The sequence below is a fragment of the Delphinus delphis genome, chromosome 17, assembly GCF_949987515.2.
Source record: "Delphinus delphis chromosome 17, mDelDel1.2, whole genome shotgun sequence".
Classification (NCBI taxonomy): domain Eukaryota; kingdom Metazoa; phylum Chordata; class Mammalia; order Artiodactyla; family Delphinidae; genus Delphinus; species Delphinus delphis.
In genome coordinates this window covers 46,369,223-46,388,778 of record NC_082699.1, presented here as the reverse complement: position 1 = coordinate 46,388,778, position 19,556 = coordinate 46,369,223, and the positions used below count along the sequence as shown (strand labels likewise).

The 19,556-nt window shown below is 36.2% G+C and overlaps 1 protein-coding gene across 4 annotated transcripts in view; it reads left to right on the top strand.

The window, feature by feature from the left end:
* UBR5 (ubiquitin protein ligase E3 component n-recognin 5) overlaps window positions 1–19,556 on the top strand; it is a 141,644-nt gene that overhangs the window by 81,188 nt on the left and 40,900 nt on the right. For 3 of the 4 annotated variants that reach the window (XM_059995013.1, XM_059995011.1, XM_059995009.1), the window contains exons 22-28: window positions 825–951; window positions 4,888–5,039; window positions 5,478–5,573; window positions 5,940–6,063; window positions 11,761–11,858; window positions 12,666–12,814; window positions 13,309–13,400. In XM_059995013.1, coding sequence (XP_059850996.1) covers window positions 825–951; window positions 4,888–5,039; window positions 5,478–5,573; window positions 5,940–6,063; window positions 11,761–11,858; window positions 12,666–12,814; window positions 13,309–13,400 — 838 coding nt within the window. The remainder of the gene's footprint in view (window positions 1–824; window positions 952–4,887; window positions 5,040–5,477; window positions 5,574–5,939; window positions 6,064–11,760; window positions 11,859–12,665; window positions 12,815–13,308; window positions 13,401–19,556) is intronic. The other variant, XM_059995010.1, reaches the window with a different exon arrangement.

Below are 19,556 nucleotides of genomic sequence, written 5' to 3'. Positions count from 1 at the left end.
GAAGGTAAAAATGCCTGTTAGGATGAACATGTAACATGAATAAATAAAATTTTTATCAATGTGTTTCTGTTGCCTTAAATTCTAATTTCTCTGTTAAGTACAAACTGTATATATGATACTTAAGAGCTTTACTGATTTTATAATTGCTGGTGACTTATATTACCATGGGAATTATTTAGCAAGTTAAGTCAAATTATATTGAGAAGTCAAATTATATTGAGGCAACTCTTATCCCAATTTTCAGAATGTAGAGGGAAAAATAACCTAGTGAGTTGTTAGATGTTTTTGGAAAAGTAAATAAGCTTTTTGCCATAAAGTTTTTAATTGGCTAAGTGAAGGGGGAAACTGAAAACCTAAAGTGTAACTGTGTAATTCATATGGTTTTCCTTATTTTGAATTCTGCAGTTGATATTCTGGTAGCTACGTTTTTGAACAGTGGTTTGCAAGTTTCTGACCTTTATCTCGTTATCGTTGACTGACTAAAGGATTATAAGTAGTGTATAAATTAAGATTGAGGTACCGATATGTAGGCCTTTTCTTCCTTGGTAGTGAAAGCTAAATTTCAGCCTACTTGTGAATAACCTTATTTTTTATCTTTGGGGGTTGAAAAGTAAGGCAGAATAAGGAAATAATTCACATTAAAGGTCATAGTTCATTCTAGCTTAAGTGTTGCTCTAAGGAGGGAAAATTAAGCTGTTATCACTAGTATGTGAATTAGAATACTAAAACACTTAGCAGTTAGCATTTAATGGCCTGTACATACTTCATCTCTTAGTTATTTTTGAAGTTTAAATTGATCCTAATTTTTTTCTCTTATGTTTCAGAAGCAGAGCGCTCTGAAAGAAATACATTTGCAGAAAGGCTTTCTGCTGTTGAGGCCATCGCAAATGCAATATCAGTTGTTTCAAGTAATGGCCCAGGTAATCGGGCTGGATCATCAAGTAGCCGAAGGTAATGTGATTTTTACCAGGAAAGTTTAATTGGTGGAAACATAATCCAAGTACAGAAAGAAATGTATCTCTTTCCTATCATATGCATGAATTGGTGGGTCCTTTTGTTTTGTTTTTGTTCCTCCCAATATCAACCTGGGAAAAATACCTGACAATATCTAGTTAGAGTTTAGGTGTAAAACAGTAGGACCTAGGGTCCTTCAAAAATTTGAGGTAATTTAGACAAGTAGTTCAAACTTGATTCTTTGAATGTGTTTTAAACTCATCATTCGTGTTTCCTAGGAAGTTATTTTCTTTAGTTGGAGAACAAGTAATATAATAATTGAGAGAACCTCAATCTTTTATTTTCAGATTGTTTACTTAGCTCAGCTTCTCAGACGTCCTAAAGATCTGGGAAGAAATGAAAGGCTGATGTATATTATGAATGTTTGGTATTTTAAATTTTCAGGCTTTCTGAGTTGTGAGATGGACACTTTATAACACATTAAAAATTACTAGATGTTTGAATAGATGAAGACTATAAAGAATTCAGGATACAGCTGTCTGTAGTTTTTTTTTTCCCCTGAAGGAAAACACATTTATATTAGACATGAGAGCCAAAATTCTTGGATACTTCACAAATCATTAATGGAAGCACTGCTCACTGTGCTAATGTGATAGGTTGTAAAGTCTACTTAAAACGAAGACACTCTTTTGCTTATTTTCTGTTCTATATTCAACTTTCCCTTTAAAAATGATTCTTCTAAAATTGGTTCCAACTTGATAGCTTCCCAGGTTCAAAAACATCCTGAAGTGAGGTTTATCAAAAACTAGTTATGGGTAACCAAATTATAATTTAAAATAGTACAGAAACATTATGTAGACTATGCAAAATGGAAATTATCATTTGTTTAGGACTACACTAGGCAAAATGTTTGGTCTAAACTGGAAAACAACTTAAATTCTTCATGAAGAAATTAGTGTCTGAATTATTTCAGGTATTTCATTTCCTCAGGGAAAATACAGGTGCAAATCAAGTTGGACTCTGATATGGTTGGTCCAATGCCAGTGCTGCCATCTTTTTTTCATGTAAGGATTATTTTGAAGGCAAAGACTAAAAGGAGCTTCAAGAGTGGGTGATGTGTTGCTCACAGAAATAATTTGCAGAGTAAGCTCCTTTGAGGCATTTGCCGAAGATTTCACTGCAGTGCTCTTAACCAGTTCAAACTCAGGGCTGCCGGTTGAACAGATGAAAGCACAGGAGTCTTATTATCCACGCCGGGCAGTAGGAAGTCCACAGACTCTGCTTCATTGAAGTGAAACCCTCCTCTAGCCTACAATGGATTTTCTAGGCGATACCCCTTGATGAGTATGCAGGCTGGGATTCATGAGCTGTAAGCTCAAAACTGATGCAATTTCAATATTGAATGGAGTACTGTTAAATGCCTTCAGATGATGATTTGACTCAGAAGTTTTGTTATGTGACTCAATAGTGCCTGAGTACAAAGGGCAGATTTAGTGGAAAGCTTGATTGATGCATCTGATTGCAGGTGTATGTACTCTAGAGATTATTAATCTGGAAGACACATGACCTTCGCTTTTTTGTCACAGTGGTATGTTTGAACATGACTGGATTCTAAGGCTTCTGTAGCATGGATATAACGTGCTTACAAAGAGGAAATTACATCAACCTTGAATTCTTCCATATTGTCAGAAAATACGATGACTCCAGGCAAGCCTATACGAAGAAATGTCAAAACTCTGAATCTTAGCAGCCAAGGTGGTATCTCCTCAGTATTGTCCTCAGCCACTGAGGATACAGGTGAATCTTCATGAATTGTGTACAACATCTTGAAGAATAATTTTCTTTTTTTTGTTTTTTTTGTTTTTTGTTGTGAAAGAATCTGTATGAGGAGCTGGGCATTGTACTTAAAAATGTTCCCAAGACCTAATGAAGAAAAGAGGTAGAGGACAATTTTTTTAAATGACAAGGAATGACCCCCTCATATAATATTGAATTGACTACATCACAACAACAAAGTTGGGAGTTTGCAAGTTCAAGATGAGACTATGGTCTCAATTTATCTTCATTTATTCTTAATGTGCTCTAGGCTAGAGGTTGGAGAATAGCCCATATATGTTTTGTTTGGCCTGTGCAATGTTAAAATTTTTTTTTTCTTTAAAATTTGAATGCCTTTAGATGAGCATGTATGCCTCTAGTTTGCCATGACCCCCTACTTCTTACACCTGACTGCCCTTTCCTCAGTTTATTTTACTTTCCAGGCCCAGTAGGCATTGTGTTTGCGACCCTGGTGTAAGCATTCTTCTTGATAAGCCCAAAACATGCATTTATTTTCAGGTTATTTGCAGTGCCTCCCAATTACCGCTGATTTTTTTCTCTCTGTGTGTTTTGAGTAAGACACATTAGGATACCAAGTGTCTATGTTGAGCTTATTTAAAATTGTGTAGGAGCATCACAGTGTGAAGTCACCCGGGTGTGTGCTGTTACTGGTAAGGAGCCTGCCATGCTCTTTGGGTGATATCTTGGACAGGGAAGTGACCTTGACTGAAAGAATCATAATCACTGTTCCCTGCTCCCTTCCATATTATAAAAACTCTTGAACTCAAAGATTTCTAAATTGGGAGAGAGAAGACACCAGTACCATAAAAGAATTAACTATAGGTATTTTTTAATAGTGCGTACTATAATAGCTAGTATATTTTTTGAGACATTAAAATTTACTTTGTAGAATCTTCCAAAAAATGTTTCTCTTCCCCAAGGTACATCATCATACACAAGCCTTATAAAATAGATGGGTTCCTGAAAGTAGCTTCTAAATGCATTTTTAAAAAATTTTACTCATAAAACTGAAAATGTATTGCTATGGAAAAACACACTTACCCTCGGATTAAATAATAATTAGAGAGTCAAACATTAATACAAATATTTCTGAATTACTTATTTGCAGACATATAATGCTCACCTGGTAAGGTGTTAGGTTTTTCACATCAGAAATGTCATGTCTTTGGGATTAAATCTGCCTGGGAGAAAGCAGTCCCTTATGTGTTGCCTGGCCCTTAAAATTGAATTCTTACTCTTTATTCATTTAGAAGCTCTAAAATTGTGGCCAAGTGAAAGGATTTGCCTTATGTGCTCTCTCTTAATTGCTGCTAGTTTTTAATGTGTTAATTTTGTAGCCTTTGTAAGCTTTTATTCAGAGGTATAGATTTTTGTACAGGTAGTTTACTAGTTCCCCTAATGAGGTCTGTGTTTGTGATTATTTCTTTATCTTTTTAGCGATGTGCACACCTGTATAGCAGGAGAAAAAAAAATCACGCCCAGATATTAATCTAACAACACATTTTACAAGCTCCAGTTTCATTCATTAATTTCCTTGGGATGAAGTTGTACTGTTAAAAAAACTTTTTTGTATAAAAAATAAACCTAAATTGGTCTTTGTTTGAAAACTACTTACTGTGTGGATATTAGTTCCATTGCTTTTGAGAGCACAGAAAAGGGGTTTAGTGGGCTAACAGTATTGGTTTTGTGCTAATCAGTATGTTTTGCTAATGTCTACTATTGAACTTAATTCTTACTGATGATAAACAGGGGACAGAATTTTTTTTTGTTTTAATGTTCAGCTGTTCATTTATCTTAACTGTATGAAAGATTATTTCCTAATCTTAACTTCACTGCAACTTTTGTTCCCGGTGCTTAAGTTTCTGTGGGAGCTTAATATAGTGGTTTTAGTGCTGAACTGGGTACTAGGATCCCCCAGTTCCATTTCTATCCCTTGCTGACTTATTCTGTGATTCCAGAATTGGCATTTGTACTTCACTTTCCTGCCTGGAGTATTTGCCTGTAGAACAAACTTTCATCTCAGATGAGAAGTTCTGTGCACCTTATCCTTACACTTAGACGTGGTAGTGAGCTCTGATTTTGTCCATGTTCTTCTAGTTTGAGATTACGGGAAATGATGAGACGTTCATTGAGAGCGGCTGGTTTGGGTAGACATGAAGCTGGAGCTTCATCCAGTGACCACCAAGATCCAGTTTCACCCCCCATAGCTCCCCCTAGTTGGGTTCCTGACCCTCCTGCAATGGATCCTGGTAAGATCTGTTATTTTATTCAGTGTTTAACAAAAAGACAGGGTCGTGAAAGAAAAGAAAGAAACATTTCAGTGGGATATTTAGAAATCTGAAATTGTTAAAATTAGCATAATGAGTATTATAACTAGCTTACATAGATTTGGTTTAAGATGTTTGTAACTTAAAAATAAAAATTCTAGAAAGTCTTGTTAGATATCCCTCTTCTGCTGAAATACATATTTCTATACTGGTAAGAAGCTAGCTAATAATATATCAAGATAAGTCAATAGTTTGCCTAGTGGATTCCTTCTATTATAGTTTGGAAAAGAAGCATCCACTTAAGCCTCTGTCCGATTTCACCTTTGGCTTGCAGAGAAAAGCCTTAAGGCCAGTTAAAAGAACATGTTAGGGATATGTTGCCTATAATGATGTACATCCTGCTGTTCTGTTTACTGAAAGATGGTGACATTGATTTTATCCTGGCCCCTGCTGTGGGATCTCTTACCACAGCAGCGACTGGCACCGGTCAAGGACCAAGCACCTCCACCATTCCAGGTGAGAATCTCTACTATTTTATCTACCTAGGCATTTGGAAGATAAAACTAAACACTTTGTATGTAGGTTTCTACAGTTCTACACTTTATCTCAAGGAGACTTCTCGGCTTGAAAAATATCTAATTCTGTGACTTATCTTCTGTGTATCAGTAAAGTTGTGGTGTGCATGTGCATATATTTCATCAGTTGAGATTTATAAAATGTGTTAATGTGTTTAAATTCTCTGTAATGAAGTTATTAATTTGTTACCCATACTCAAATATTTTTCTTGTGGTTTATTTGATAGATACTCGGTATATTATTCTAGAACAGTCTTTCACTCTGTTTTGAACACTTTTGTTACCAAGTGGATCTGCTTAATTACAGGTCCTTCCACAGAGCCATCTGTAGTAGAATCCAAGGATCGAAAGGCCAACGCTCATTTTATATTAAAATTGTTATGTGACAGTGTTGTCCTACAGCCCTATCTACGAGAACTTCTCTCTGCCAAGTAAGAAGTTTAATATACTTTTGATATGAAGATTTAGCTTTACTCCTTTTACTGTTAAGTTGATCTTGCAACATATGGAACAACAATTATTTTAATTGAATTTAAAATTTATCGGAATCTAGCATTGTATTTTCCATGTTACTAAGAGCTTACTAAGTAAGCTCTCTTTAGTGAAAGAGGCCTTCTCGATATACACTAAATGAATAGTTTGATTTTATGTTAGCTTGATGAGGGTGTATATTTATATGTTAAAAAGATCACAGTATAGTTGCTCTCAAATGTTGAATCCATAAATTAGTTATATCACTGTCACCTGGAGAACTTTAAAAATTATACACATTCTTCCCCAAGCTCTACACTAGAAGTATGACTCAGCAGGTCTGAAATGGGGCCTGGAATCTGTATTGTGAAAATCCAAGGATGATTCTTATGGTTTCTTTGGAAATCTTGGCTTACGGAATCATCATGAGATCATACAGAGCTTTTGATAAGTATTCTGTTGTAAGTGCTCATTAACCGTTAATAGGTTACATCTCTACCTGCAACTTGATTGTTTATCTTCCTTTACAAACTCATAATGATGAGTGTTTTTATAATAGTTATTAATCTGTGCCAAGCTCTACTTGCATTAACTCTTATTCTAGATATAACTGTCTGGAGTAGATAATGTTATCCCCACTTTACATTTGCAGCAGTGGGCTTAGAGGTTAATTAACTTGCCCAGGCTCACAAAACTATTGAGTGGCATAGCTGGAATTCCAGCCCTGGTATGTGTCTTTATTACAGAACTGGGACTCCCAGCCTTGACCCTTATGTCACCTTCCCTATTTAGTACAAGAAGGTGTTATGAGTTTTTTTATCTTTGAGGGCGAGGGAGTTTTCATGTTTAAGTCTTACTGCCCTTTGGATGAAAATGACCAAATTTATGAAATTATGATTTAATGAAGGCTGCCCCACACTAGTAAAATAAGTCATTGGATTATAAACAGAGTTATTATGACAGAAGCATCTTAATAATTTATTAGTGGTTTGAGGCATAGATAAAAATGGTTTATATATGGATACATACAGTATATCTTTCTGTTTTTATTTTCTCAATTGTCATTTTTTTGCATTTATGGTGTTTTTAATCATATTATCTTTGTATAATTTCCTCGTGGTGGTGTCTAAAAAGTTATTTTATGTTCTTATTCCCTTTCTCTTTGTTGTTAATTCATTTTATATTTCTACAGTTCATTTCTGTTTCACTAGTGCTTTATTTTAGTACCCTCACAGTGGTTGACTTTTTCCTCCTTTATCTAAAAAACATATAAAATATCTGGAAAACACCCAATATGCCACTGTATTCATAAGCTGATGTTACTAGGAGAGGCAGTGTTTTTTTTTTTTTTTTTGCTCTATGCGGGCCTCTCACTGTTACGGCCTCTCCCGTTGCGGTTGGGAGCGCAGGCTTAGCGGCCATGGCTCACGGGCCCAGCCACTCCACGGCATGTGGGATCTTCCTGGACCGGGGCACAAACCTGTGTCCCCTGCATCGGCAGGCGGACTCTCAACCACTGCGCCACCAGGGAAGCCCAGAGGCAGTGTTCTTTTGCCTGACTTTTAGGTGATAAGTATAGAGATGATCAAACTGGCCCTTTTTGCTTTTTTATACTACAGATACAGGAGAATTTCCTAGAGTTGCTAACACAGTTTCCTAAGTGATGTATCTGGGAATTATTTACCATGGAGATGACTCAGTAAGAAAAGGGTTTTTTTTTATTGAAGTATAATTGACTTATTATGTTAGTTTCAGGTGTACAACATACTGATTTGATAATTTTTTACATTACAAAATGACCACCACGATAAGTGTAGTTACCATCTGTCACCATACAAAGTTACTACAGTGTTATTGATTATATTCCCTATGCTGTCCTCATGACTTATTTTATAACTGGAAGTTTATACCTCACCTATTTCACTCATTCTCCTAACCCCCTGCCCTCTGGCAACCACTAGTTTGTTCTCTGCATCTATGAGTCTGTTTCTGCAAGAGGCTTCCCTTTTCTCCACATCCTCGCCAACACTTGTTATTTGTTGTCTTTTTTGATAATAGCCATTCTGACAGATGTGAGGTAGTATCTTACTGTGGTTTTGATTTGCATTTCCCTGATGACTAGTGATGTTGAACTTATTCACGTGTGTGTTGGCCATCTGTCGTATGTCTTATTTGGAAAAATGTCTGTTCAGGTCTCCGGCCCAGTTTTTAATCAGATTGGGTTTGTTTGATGTTGAATTGTATGAGTTCTTTGTATATTTTGGATATCAGTCCCTTATTGGATATATCATGGGCAAATATCTTCTCCTGTTCAGTAGGTGGGCTTTTCATTTTGTTGGTGGTTTCCTCAGAAACTTTTTAGTTTGATGTAGTCCTGTTTGTTTGATTTTGCTTTTGTTTTCCTTGCCTGAAGAGGCAGATCCAAAAAAATAAAACTAAGACCAGTGTCAAAGAGCATACTGCCTGTGTTTTCTTGTAGGAGTTTTATGGGTTCAGGTCGTACATTTAAGTCTCTAATCCACTTCGAATTTATTTTTTTATATGGTGTGAGAAAGTAGTCCAGTTTGATGCTTTTGCAGTTAGCTGTCCAATTTTGTCAACACTATTTATTGAAGAGACTGTCTTTTTCCCCATTATATATTCTTGCCTCCTTTGTCATGGGTTAATTAACTTGCCCAGGCTCACAAAACTAGTGAGTGGCATAGCTGGAATTCCAGCCCTGGTATGTGTCTTTATTACAGAACGGGGACTCCCAGCCTTGACCCTTATGTCACCTTCCCTATTTAGTACAAGGTGTTTTGAGTTTTTTATTTTTGCAAGGCCCTCTCTTCTGTTCCATTGATCTCTGTGTCTTTTTTTATGCTAGTACCATACTATTTGATTAATACAGGTTTGTAGTACTGTTTGAAATCAGGGAACATGATGCCTCCAGCTTTGGGTTTTTTTCCCTCAAGATTGCTGTGGCTGTTTTGGGGTCTTTCATGGTTCCATATAAATTTGATGATTATTTGTTCTAGTTCTTAGAAAAATGTCATGTGTATTTTGATAGGGATTGCATTAAATCTGTAGATTGCTTTAAGTAGTATGGTCATTTCAGTAATACTGATTCTTCCAATCCATGAGCAAGGTTTATTTTTCCATTTCTGGTCATCTTCAATTTCTTTCATCAATGTCTTATAGTATTCCACATATTCCAAGTACAGGTCTTCTACCTCCTTGATTAGATGTATTCCTAGGTAGTTTGTTATTTTTGATGCAATTGTAAATGGGATTGTTTTCTTAATTTCTCTTTCTGATAGTTTGTTTTTAGTGTATACAAATGCAGTAGATTTCTGCATATTAATTTTGTTTCCTGCAACTTTACTCAATTCATGTATTTGTTCTAATTGCTTTTGGGTGGAATCTTTAGGGTTTTCTATATGTAGTATATGTCATCTACAAACAGTGATAATTTTACTTCCATCTTTCCAATTTGGATGCCTTTTTGTTCTTTTTCTTATCTAATTGCTGTGGCTAGGCCTTAAAATACTTTGTTGAATGAAAGTGGTGAGAGTGGGCATCCTTTTCTTATTCCTGATCTTAGAGGAAATGCTTTCAACTTTTCACCTTTTATTATGTTAACTGTGGGCCTGCCAATATGTGGCACTTATTATGTTGAGGTATGTTCCCTCTGTACCCACTTTCTGGAGAGTTTCTATCATAAGTGGATGTTGAATTCTGTCAGAATCCTTCTCTGCTTCTACTGTGGTGATGATACAATTTTATTTTTCAGTTTGTTAATGTGTATCATGTTGATTGATTTGTGGATATTGAACCGTACTTGCATCCTGAGATAAATCCCCGGCTTCATCATTGTATATCATCCTTTCCATTATTGCTGAATTTGGTTTGCTGATATTTTGTTGAGGATTTTTGCATCTCTGTTCATCAGTGATATTGGCCTGTGATTGATTAATTAATTAAAATGTTTTGTGATGTCTTGGGTTTTGGTATCAAGGCAATGCTGGCCTTGTAGGATGAGCGTGGAAGCATTTCTTCCTCTTAATTTTTTGGGGAATGGTTTGAGAAGGATAGGTGTTAACCGCTTAAATGTTTGGTAGAATTCATCTCTGAAGCTGTCTGGTCATGGACCTTTGTTTGTTGGGAGTTTTTAAATTACTGATTCAATTTTATTACTGGTAATCATTCTGCTCATATTTTCTATTTCTTTCTGATTCAGTCTTGGGAGATTGTATGTTTCTAGGAGTTTATCCATTTCTTCTAAGTTGTCCATTTTATTGGTGTGTAATCGTTCATAGTAAATCTCTTATGATCCTTTGTATTTGTTTGATCTTGGTTGTAACTTCTCTTTCAATTCTGATTTTATTTATTTGAGCTTTTTTCTTGGTTGAATCTGGCTAAAGGGATACATAAGTGTGTTTTGGAGTAAACAGAAGGGAGAAGTATGTTTATTCTACAGTAAGCAGCTTCCTGAAAATGAAGTTTGAGTAGAACCATGAGAAATAGGGAGAAGAGGGAACAACAACATGGAGAAGTATGAATATTATGAGGAACAGTAATTCATCCAATTCAGAGTGGAGGATTAGAAAGAAGAGAACAACAGCCAGTGGATCTGAAAAAAATAGGTTAAAATCACTACTTTGGTCTCTGTTCTTCGGGCTTGAATCCTCTCAATAATGGCCTTTGTTAGATTGTAATAGTATCAAAGTGGGATTATAAGAATAGTAATGAGATGGTGGTATAAAAGAGATGAAAATAGGCCAGAGTAGAAACCAGAGTCAAGGCTATGTTTATATGTCTGTCATAGCCTTTAATATGTGTGTTGTAATAAACTGAACTATTGAGTTGTTGAAAATGGAAAAGAAAGATGAGATGCAGAAGTTTAAAAATTGCTTTAGAAGGAATACTTTGTGAAGAACCAAAATTTTTGTCTGAAGTTACTTGGGACAGTGATACTGTTGGGTGACATAGATAAGTCAGGTAGAGAGCAGGTTTGCGGAGAAAGATGATTTGAGTTTTAGACACATTGAATGTAAGATACCACTGGGAAATCCCAAGTAGGCTTATCAAGTAAACAAGTGTAGGTGTTGGAGCCGTATTATTGTGAGAGAAGTGGTGGTTGCTATGGCAGAAGAGAGAGAGAGGCACAAACGGCTGAGGACTGACTTCTGGGAAATGTGAGAGGTCTAGGAGGAAATAGAAATTCAGTGAAGAATGTTTAAATACATTTTAAAGAGGAAACTCGTAATAATAATAGCTAACACTTAACTGAATACTTGTTTTTTGCTAGGCACTGTGCTGAAACCTTTTAAGTAATAATTCATATAATCCTCCTCACAATAGCTTGAGATAGAGCCTGTTACTATGCTCACGTCTAGAAAGTGTTAGTTTACTCCAGAGCCCTTGCTGGTCTATTCTTTAGTGTCACTAAAGCCAAGAAAGTAGACCATGGTTTAGAGAGACAGAGGTTCCACAAAGTGGCTTTAAGTGAGGTAATATGAGGCCAGAAAATACCACTGATGGTTTTCTTTGAATGGTGAGACATTATTTACTAAGACAAAACTGTTTTTTTGTTTGATCATGAACATATGTTAACTTTCATAATCAGGAAGGACAGTAATTGATAATATTTTTATATGCAATTTTTCTCATTTTAGGGATGCAAGAGGTATGACCCCATTTATGTCAGCTGTAAGTGGCCGAGCTTATCCTGCTGCAATTACCATTTTAGAAACAGCCCAGAAAATTGCAAAAGGTAATTTATTTCAAGTTCTAAAAGGGTTGCCTATTTTTTAATTTGAATAGATTCTCTTCTATAATTATTCAAACCTAATTTCTGTATATGGAAATGATACTGATTAGAAACTGTCAAGATAATTCTTTTGCTTATGTGTATGAAATTCATATGCTTATACTTTTTTCAAGCATATTGTACCTTCTAACTTTCCATCAAAAAGCAGCTGGTATAAATTTCCTTCAATTAAAAAAAAATTCCATAATGGATTGTGTAATGATTAATCTTTTGAAAGAAAAGATGGATTACTCTTAGAACCTGTCCACGTGTTAATTCGTGTTAGTGATAAAATTTTATGGAAAGAACAGGCCAGAAGTCTTACTGTTCTTTCTGACTTGGATTTACTGCCTAACAGAAAGCATTAAGGAATATCAGTTCCTGCCAGCCAGCCTTTAAAAGATTTAGTAGTTATCTTTTAAAAAATACTGGCTATGAATAAATTATGTGATTGTCTATAATTTGTTAAGTAGAGCTAGAACTTGAATCTTAACTGCATGAGGTAGAGCTAATGACTCAGAAGGCTGATGTTTGATGTATTTGTATTGTCCTCATATGTGGTTATGATATAATTATGCTTTGCTTTACTTTGCACCAGAATTGACTAGATTTCCTTGCATTGTTGACTTTGTATGTCAATTTATTTTATTAATATATAGTAGTTTCTTATTTATACTATGTAAATGTTAGAGCTTTTCCATTTGAGGAAAGGAGTAGATGGCTGTAAGTCTTTTCTTGATGTATGAACTATTATGTTTTTAATCTTTTTAGCTGAAGTGTCCTCAAGTGAAAAAGAGGAAGATGTATTTATGGGCATGGTTTGCCCATCAGGTACCAACCCTGATGACTCTCCTTTATATGTCTTATGTTGTAATGATACCTGCAGTTTTACATGGACTGGAGCAGAGCACATTAACCAGGTAAGTTATTTTATATTTCCCTATATTTATGCTGTCTAGGTTTTCTTTTCTTCCCTTTGACCATCACTAGAGTTATAGTTCTTAGCTTTGGAATTGCAAGTCTGGTATTTCCTTTTACTCCTGAGTTATAAAATTCTCCAAAGAAAATTAATTTGTATTTAATTCCTAAATAAATGAGGCAAAGGAGTTGACTGTTAACACCAGTTACAGGCTGTCATAAAAATTAGAAATCTTCGCTGGGTAGTATAATCTGATTCACAGCTCTTGATTTAGATTTTATAACTGTTATGCCTTTTTTTGGATGATACAGATTATTTTTGCCCTTCTGGTAATATTTGATTCCCATTTGTGTACCCATCTGTGACTGTTTCGCAGAGCACATTAATTTTGCTCTGCTGTTGTTGTGATTGAATTGTTTTAGAAAATACCAGAAATAATTATTGTGATGAGACATACATATCATTTTTCTAAAAAGTATATCCTTTTCATTTTAGGATATTTTTGAGTGTCGTACCTGTGGCTTGCTGGAGTCCCTCTGTTGTTGTACAGAATGTGCAAGGGTTTGTCATAAAGGTCATGATTGCAAGTGAGTGTGACTTTAGTTTTCTTTAATATTGTAAACTACTTAGATTCATATTCCCATATTAAAATAATCTGTACTGAGTCATGCTTTGTTTCATTATTCAGAAAGCATGAGGTGCTGTCAGGTTGCCCACGTTAAGCCACTGTGTGTATTAAAACGTAGTTTTTGATTTAAAGAGTACTTTGCAATGTTTGTTTGCTAGTTCTACTCTTTACATAAAACTAGCCTAATGTGCAAGAAATATGTGATCGTACATTGTGACTACAATCAGTCTTTTAAGAAACATATATACAGAATGTTTCTGTCTGTGTTCTCCAGCCAAAGTCTCAGGCCCCCCTGTAGTAGGGTGTATTAGCAGGAAACCTCTGAAGGCATTAAGGGAATCATGGTTTGGCATGTGCCTTGTTTTTTTTTTTGGTTTTTTTTTTTTGCGGTACGCGGGCCTCTCCCGTTGCGGAGCACAGGCTCCGGACGCGCAGGCTCAGCAGCCATGGCTCACGGGCTTAGCCGCTCCGCGGCATGTAGGATCTTCCCGGACTGGGGCACGAACCCGTGTCCCCTGCATTGGCAGGCGGACTCTCAACCACTGTGCCACCAGGGAAGCCCGTGCCTTGTTTACTTCTTAAACTAAATGTAATAACCTTCATCCAGCAATAGAGTTGCTATGGTTAGTTTCTTAGTTTTCACAGACATAAGAAGCAATAAAATTATCCCAGCACTAACATTTGCAGTGCCTCAGAGTCCCAGTAGGGACATCAGCTATAGCTGTGCCACAGGTGTGGATGTAAAAATAGTTTAAATAGAGAATTGCTTTGTAAAAATCATCTATTGTGCTTTATTTATTTTCTTTTTAACATCTTTATTGGAGTATAATTGCTTTACAATGGTGTGTTAGTTTCTGCTTTATAACGAAGTGAATCACCTATACATATACATATATCCCCATATCTCCTCCCTCTTGAGTCTCCCTCCCACCCTCCCTATCCCACCCCTCTAGGTGGTCACAGAGCACTGAGCTGATCTCACTGTGCTATGCAGCTGATTCCCACTAGGTATCTACTTTACATTTGGTAGTGTATATGTGTCCGTGCCACTCTCTCACTTCGTCCCAGCTTACTCTTCCCCCTCCCTGTGTCCTCAAGTCCGTTCTGTACGTCTGGGTCTTTATTCCTGTCCTGCCCCTAGGTTCTTCAGAACCTTTATTTTTTCTTTAGATTCCACATATATGTGTTAGCATACGGTATTTGTTTTTCTCTTTCTGCCTTACTTCACTCTGTATGACAGACTCTAGGTCCATCCACCTCACTACACATAACTCAACTTCGTTTCTTTTTCTGGCTGAGTAGTATTCCATTGTATATATGTGCCACATCTTCTTTATCCATTCATCTGTTGATGGACACTTAGGTTGCTTCCATGTCTTGGCTATTGTAAATAGAGCAGCAGTGAACATTGTGGTACATGACTCGTTTTGAATTATGGTTTTCTCAGGGAATATGCCCAGTAGTGGGATTGCTGGGTCATATGGTAGTTCTATTTTTAGTTTTTTAAGGAAACTCCATACTGTTCTCCACAGTGGCTGAATCAATTTACATTTCCACCAGCAGTGCAAGAGGGTTCCCTTTTCTCCACACCCTCTCCAGCATTTATTGTTTGAAGATTTTATGATGATGGCCATTCTGACTGGTGTGAGGTGATACCTCATCGTAGTTTTGATTTGCATTTCTCTGATGATTAGTGATGTTGAGCATTCTTTCATGTGTTTGTTGGCAATCTGTATATCTTCTTTGGAGAAATGTCTATTTAGGTCTTCTGCCCGTTTTTGGATTGGGTTGTTTGTTTTTTTGATATTGAGCTGCATGAGCTGCTTGTAAAGTTTGGAGATTAATCCTTTATCAGTTGCTTCATTTGCAAATATTTTCTCGCATTCTGACGATTGTCTTTTCGTCTTGTTTATGGTTTCCTTTGCTGTGCAAAAGCTTTGAAGTTTCATTAGGTCCCATTTGTTTATTTTTATTTCCATTTCTCCAGGAGGTGGGTCAGAAAGGATCTTGCTGTGATTTATGTCATAGAGTGTTCTGCCTATGTTTTCCTCTAAGAGTTTGATAGTTTCTGGCCTTACATTTAGGTCTTTAATCCATTTTGAGTTTATTTTTGTGTATGGTGTTAGGGAGTGTTATAATTTCATTCTTTTACATTTAGCTATCCAGTTTTCCCAGCACCACCTATTGAAGAGGCTGTCTTTTCTCCATTGTATATTCTTGTCTCCTTTATCAAAAATAAGGTGACCATATGTGCATGGGTTTATCTCTGGGCTTTCTATCCTGTTCCATTGATCTATATTTCTGTTTTTGTGCCAGTACCGTACCGTCTTGATTGCTGTAGCTTTGTAGTATAGTCTGAAGTCTGGGAGCCTGATTCCTCCAGCTCCATTTTTCTTTCTCAAGATTGCATTGGCTATATATGGGGTCTTTTGTGTTTCCATACAGATTGTGAAATTTTCGTTCTAGTTCTGTGAAAAATGCCATTGGTAGTTTGATAGGGATTGCATTGAATCTGCAGATTGCTTTGGGTAGTATAGCCATTTTCACAGTGTTGATTCTTCCAATCCAAGAACATGGTATATCTCTCCATCTGTTTGTATTACCTTTAATTTCTTTCATCAGTGTCTTAGTAGTTTTCTGCATACAGGTCTTTTGTCTCCTTAGGTAGCTTTATTCCTAGGTATTTTATTCTTTCTGTTGCAGTGGTAAATGGGAGTGTTTCCTTAATTTCTCTTTCAGATTTTTCATCATTAGTGTATAGGAATGCAAGAGATTTCTGTGAATTAATTTTGTATCCTGCTACTTTACCAGATACATTGATTAGCTCTAGTAGTTTTCTGGTAGCACCTTTAGGATTCTCTATGTATAGTATCATGTCATCTGCAGTGAGAGTTTTACTTTTTCTTTTCCGATTTGGATTCCTTTATTTCTTTTTCTTTGATTGCTGTGGCTAAAACTTCCAGAACTATGTTGAATAATAGTGGTGAGAGTGGACAACCTTGTCTTGTTCATGATCTTAGAGGATACTGTTTCAATTTTTCACCATTGAGAGCAATGTTGGCTGTAGGTTTGTCATATATGGCCTTTATTATGTTGAGGTAAGTTCCCTCTATGCCTACTTAGTGGGTGGGTTTTATCATAAATGAGTGTTGAATTTTGTCAAAAGCTTTTTCTGCATCTGTTGAGATTATCATATGGTTTTTATTCTTCAATTTTTAATATGTTTTGTCACATTGATTGGCTTGCATATAATGAAGAATCCTTGCGTTTGTGGGATAAACCCCACTTGATTCATGGTATATAATCCTTTTAGTGGATTCTGTTTGCTAGTATTTTGTTGAGGATTTTTGCATCTATGTTCATCAGTGATACTGGCCTGTAGTTTTCTTTCTTTGTGACATCTTTGTCTGGTTTTGGTATCAGGGTGATGGTGGCCTCGTAGAATGAGTTGGGGAGTATTCCTCCCTCTGCTGTATCTTGGAAGATTTTGAGAAGGATTGGTGTTAGCTCTTCTCTAAATGTTTGGTAGAATTCGCCTGTGAAGCCATCTGGTACTGGACTTTTGTTTGTTGGAAGATTTTAAATCACAGTCTCAATTTCAGTGCTTGTGATTGGTCTGTTTATATTTTCTATTTCTTCCTGGTTCAGTCTTGGAAGTTTATGCTTTTCTAAGAATATGTCCTTTTCTTCAAGGTTGTCCATTTTATTGGCATATAGTTGCTTGTAGTCATCTCTCATGATCCTTTGTATTGCTGCAGTGTCAGTTTTTACTTCTCATTTTTCTTTTCTAATTCTATTGATTTGAGTCTTCTCCCGTTTTTTTGTGATGAGTCTGGCTAACGGTTTATCAATTTTATCTTCTCTAAGGACCAGCTTTTAGTTTTATTGATCTTTGCTATTGTTTCCTTGATTTCTTTTTCATTTATTTCTGATCTGATCTTTATGATTTCTTTCCTTCTGCTAAATTTGGGGGGTTTTTTTTGTTGTTGTTCTTTCTCTAATTGCTTTAGGTGTAAGGTTAGGTTGTTTATTTGAGATGTTTCTTGAGGTAGGATTGTATTGCTATAAACGTCCCTCTCAGAACTGCTTTTGCTGCATCCCATAGGTTTTGGGTCATTGTGTTTTCATTGTCAGTTTTTTCTAGGTATTTTTTGATTTCCTCTTTGATTTCTTCAGTGATCTCTTGGTTAGTAGTGTATTGTTTAGCCTCCATGTGTTTTTATTTTTTACAGATTTTTTTCCTGTAATTGATACCTAGTCTCATAGCGTTGTGGTTGGAAAAGATACTTGATATGATTTCAATTTTCATAAATTTACCAAGGCATGATTTGTGACCCAAGATATGATCTGTCCTGGAGAATGTTCCATGAGCACTTGAGAAGAAAGTGTATTCTGTTGTTTTTGGATGGAATGTCCTATAAATATCAATTAAGTCCATCTTGTTTAATGTGCCATTTAAAGCTTGTGTTTCCTTATTTATTTTCATTTTGGATGATCTGTCCATTGGTGAAAGTGGGGTGTTAAAGTCCCCTACTAGGATTGTGTTACTGTCGATTTCCCCTTTTATGGCTGTTAGCATTTGCCTTATGTATTGAGGTGTTCCTATGTTGGGTGCATATATATTTACAATTGTTATATCTTCTTCTTGGATTGAGCCCTTGATCATTATGTAGTGTCCTTGTCTCTTATAATAGTCTGTATTTTTTCAATTTTATTTTATTCTATTTTTTATTTTTTTAAATAAAAGCCTCTTTCTTTCTTTATTTTTGGCTGTGTTGGGTCTTCGTTTCTGTGCAAGGGCTTTCCCTAGTTGTGGCGAGCGGGGGCCACTCTTCATCGCGGTGCGCGGGCCTCTCACTGTCGAGGCCTCTGTTGTTGCGGAGCACAAGCTCCAGACGTGCAGGCTCAGTAGTTGTGGCTCAGGGGGCTAGTTGCTCTGTGGCATGTGGGATCTTCCCAGACCAGGGCTCGAACCCATGTCGCCTGGATTGGCAGGCAGATTCTCAACCACTGCGCCACCAGGGAAGCCCAATAGTTTGTATTTTAAAGTCAGTTTTGTCTGATATGAGAATTGCTACTCCAGTTTTCTTTTGATTTCCATTTGCATGGAATATCTTTTTCCATCCCCTCACTTTCAGTCTGTATGTGTCACTAGGTCTGAAGTGGGTCTCTCATAGACATATACGGGTCTTGTTTTTGTATCCATTCATGCAGTCTGTGTCTTTTCATTGGAGCATTTAATCCATTTACATTTAAGGTAGTTATCAATATATCTGTTTCTATTACCATTTGCTTAATTGTTTTGGGTTTGTTATTGTAGGTCTTTTCCTTCTCTTGTGTTTCCTTCCTAGAGAAGTTCCTTTAGCATTTGTTGTAAAGCTGGTTTGGTGGTGCTGACTTCTCTTAGCTTTTGCTTGTCTGTAAAGGTTTTAAATTTCTCCATCAAATCTGAATGAGATCCTTGCTGGGTAGAGTAATCTTGGTTGTAGGTTTTTCCCTTTCATCACTTAAACTATGTCCTGCCACTCCCTTCTGGCTTGCAGAGTTTCTGCTGAAAGATCAGCTGTTAACCTTACGGGATTTACCTTGTATGTTATTTGTTGCTTTTCCCTTGCTGCTTTTAACGTTTTTTCCTTGTATTTAATTTTTGATGGCTTGATTAATATTTGTCTTGGCGTGTTTCTCCTTGGATTTTTCATGTATGGAACTCTGCGCTTCCTGGACTTGATTGACTATTTCCTTTCCCATATTAGGGAGGTTTTTAACTGTAATCTCTTCAAATACTTTCTCAGTCCCTTTCTTTTCTTTTCTTCTTCTGGGAAGAAGTCCCTATAATTCGAATGTTGGTGTGTTTAATGTCCCAGGGGTCTCTGAGACTGTCCTCAAATCTTTTCATTCTTTTTTCTTTATTCTGCTCTGCAGTAGTTATTTCCACTATTTTATCTTCCAGGTCACTTATCTGTTCTTCTACCTCAGTTATTCTGCTATTGATTACTTCTAGAGAATTTTTAATTTCATATTTTGTGTTGTTCATCATTGTTTGTTTGCTCTTAAGGTCTTCTAGGTTCTTGTTAAATGTTTCTTGTATTTTCTCCATTCTATTTCCAAGATTTCA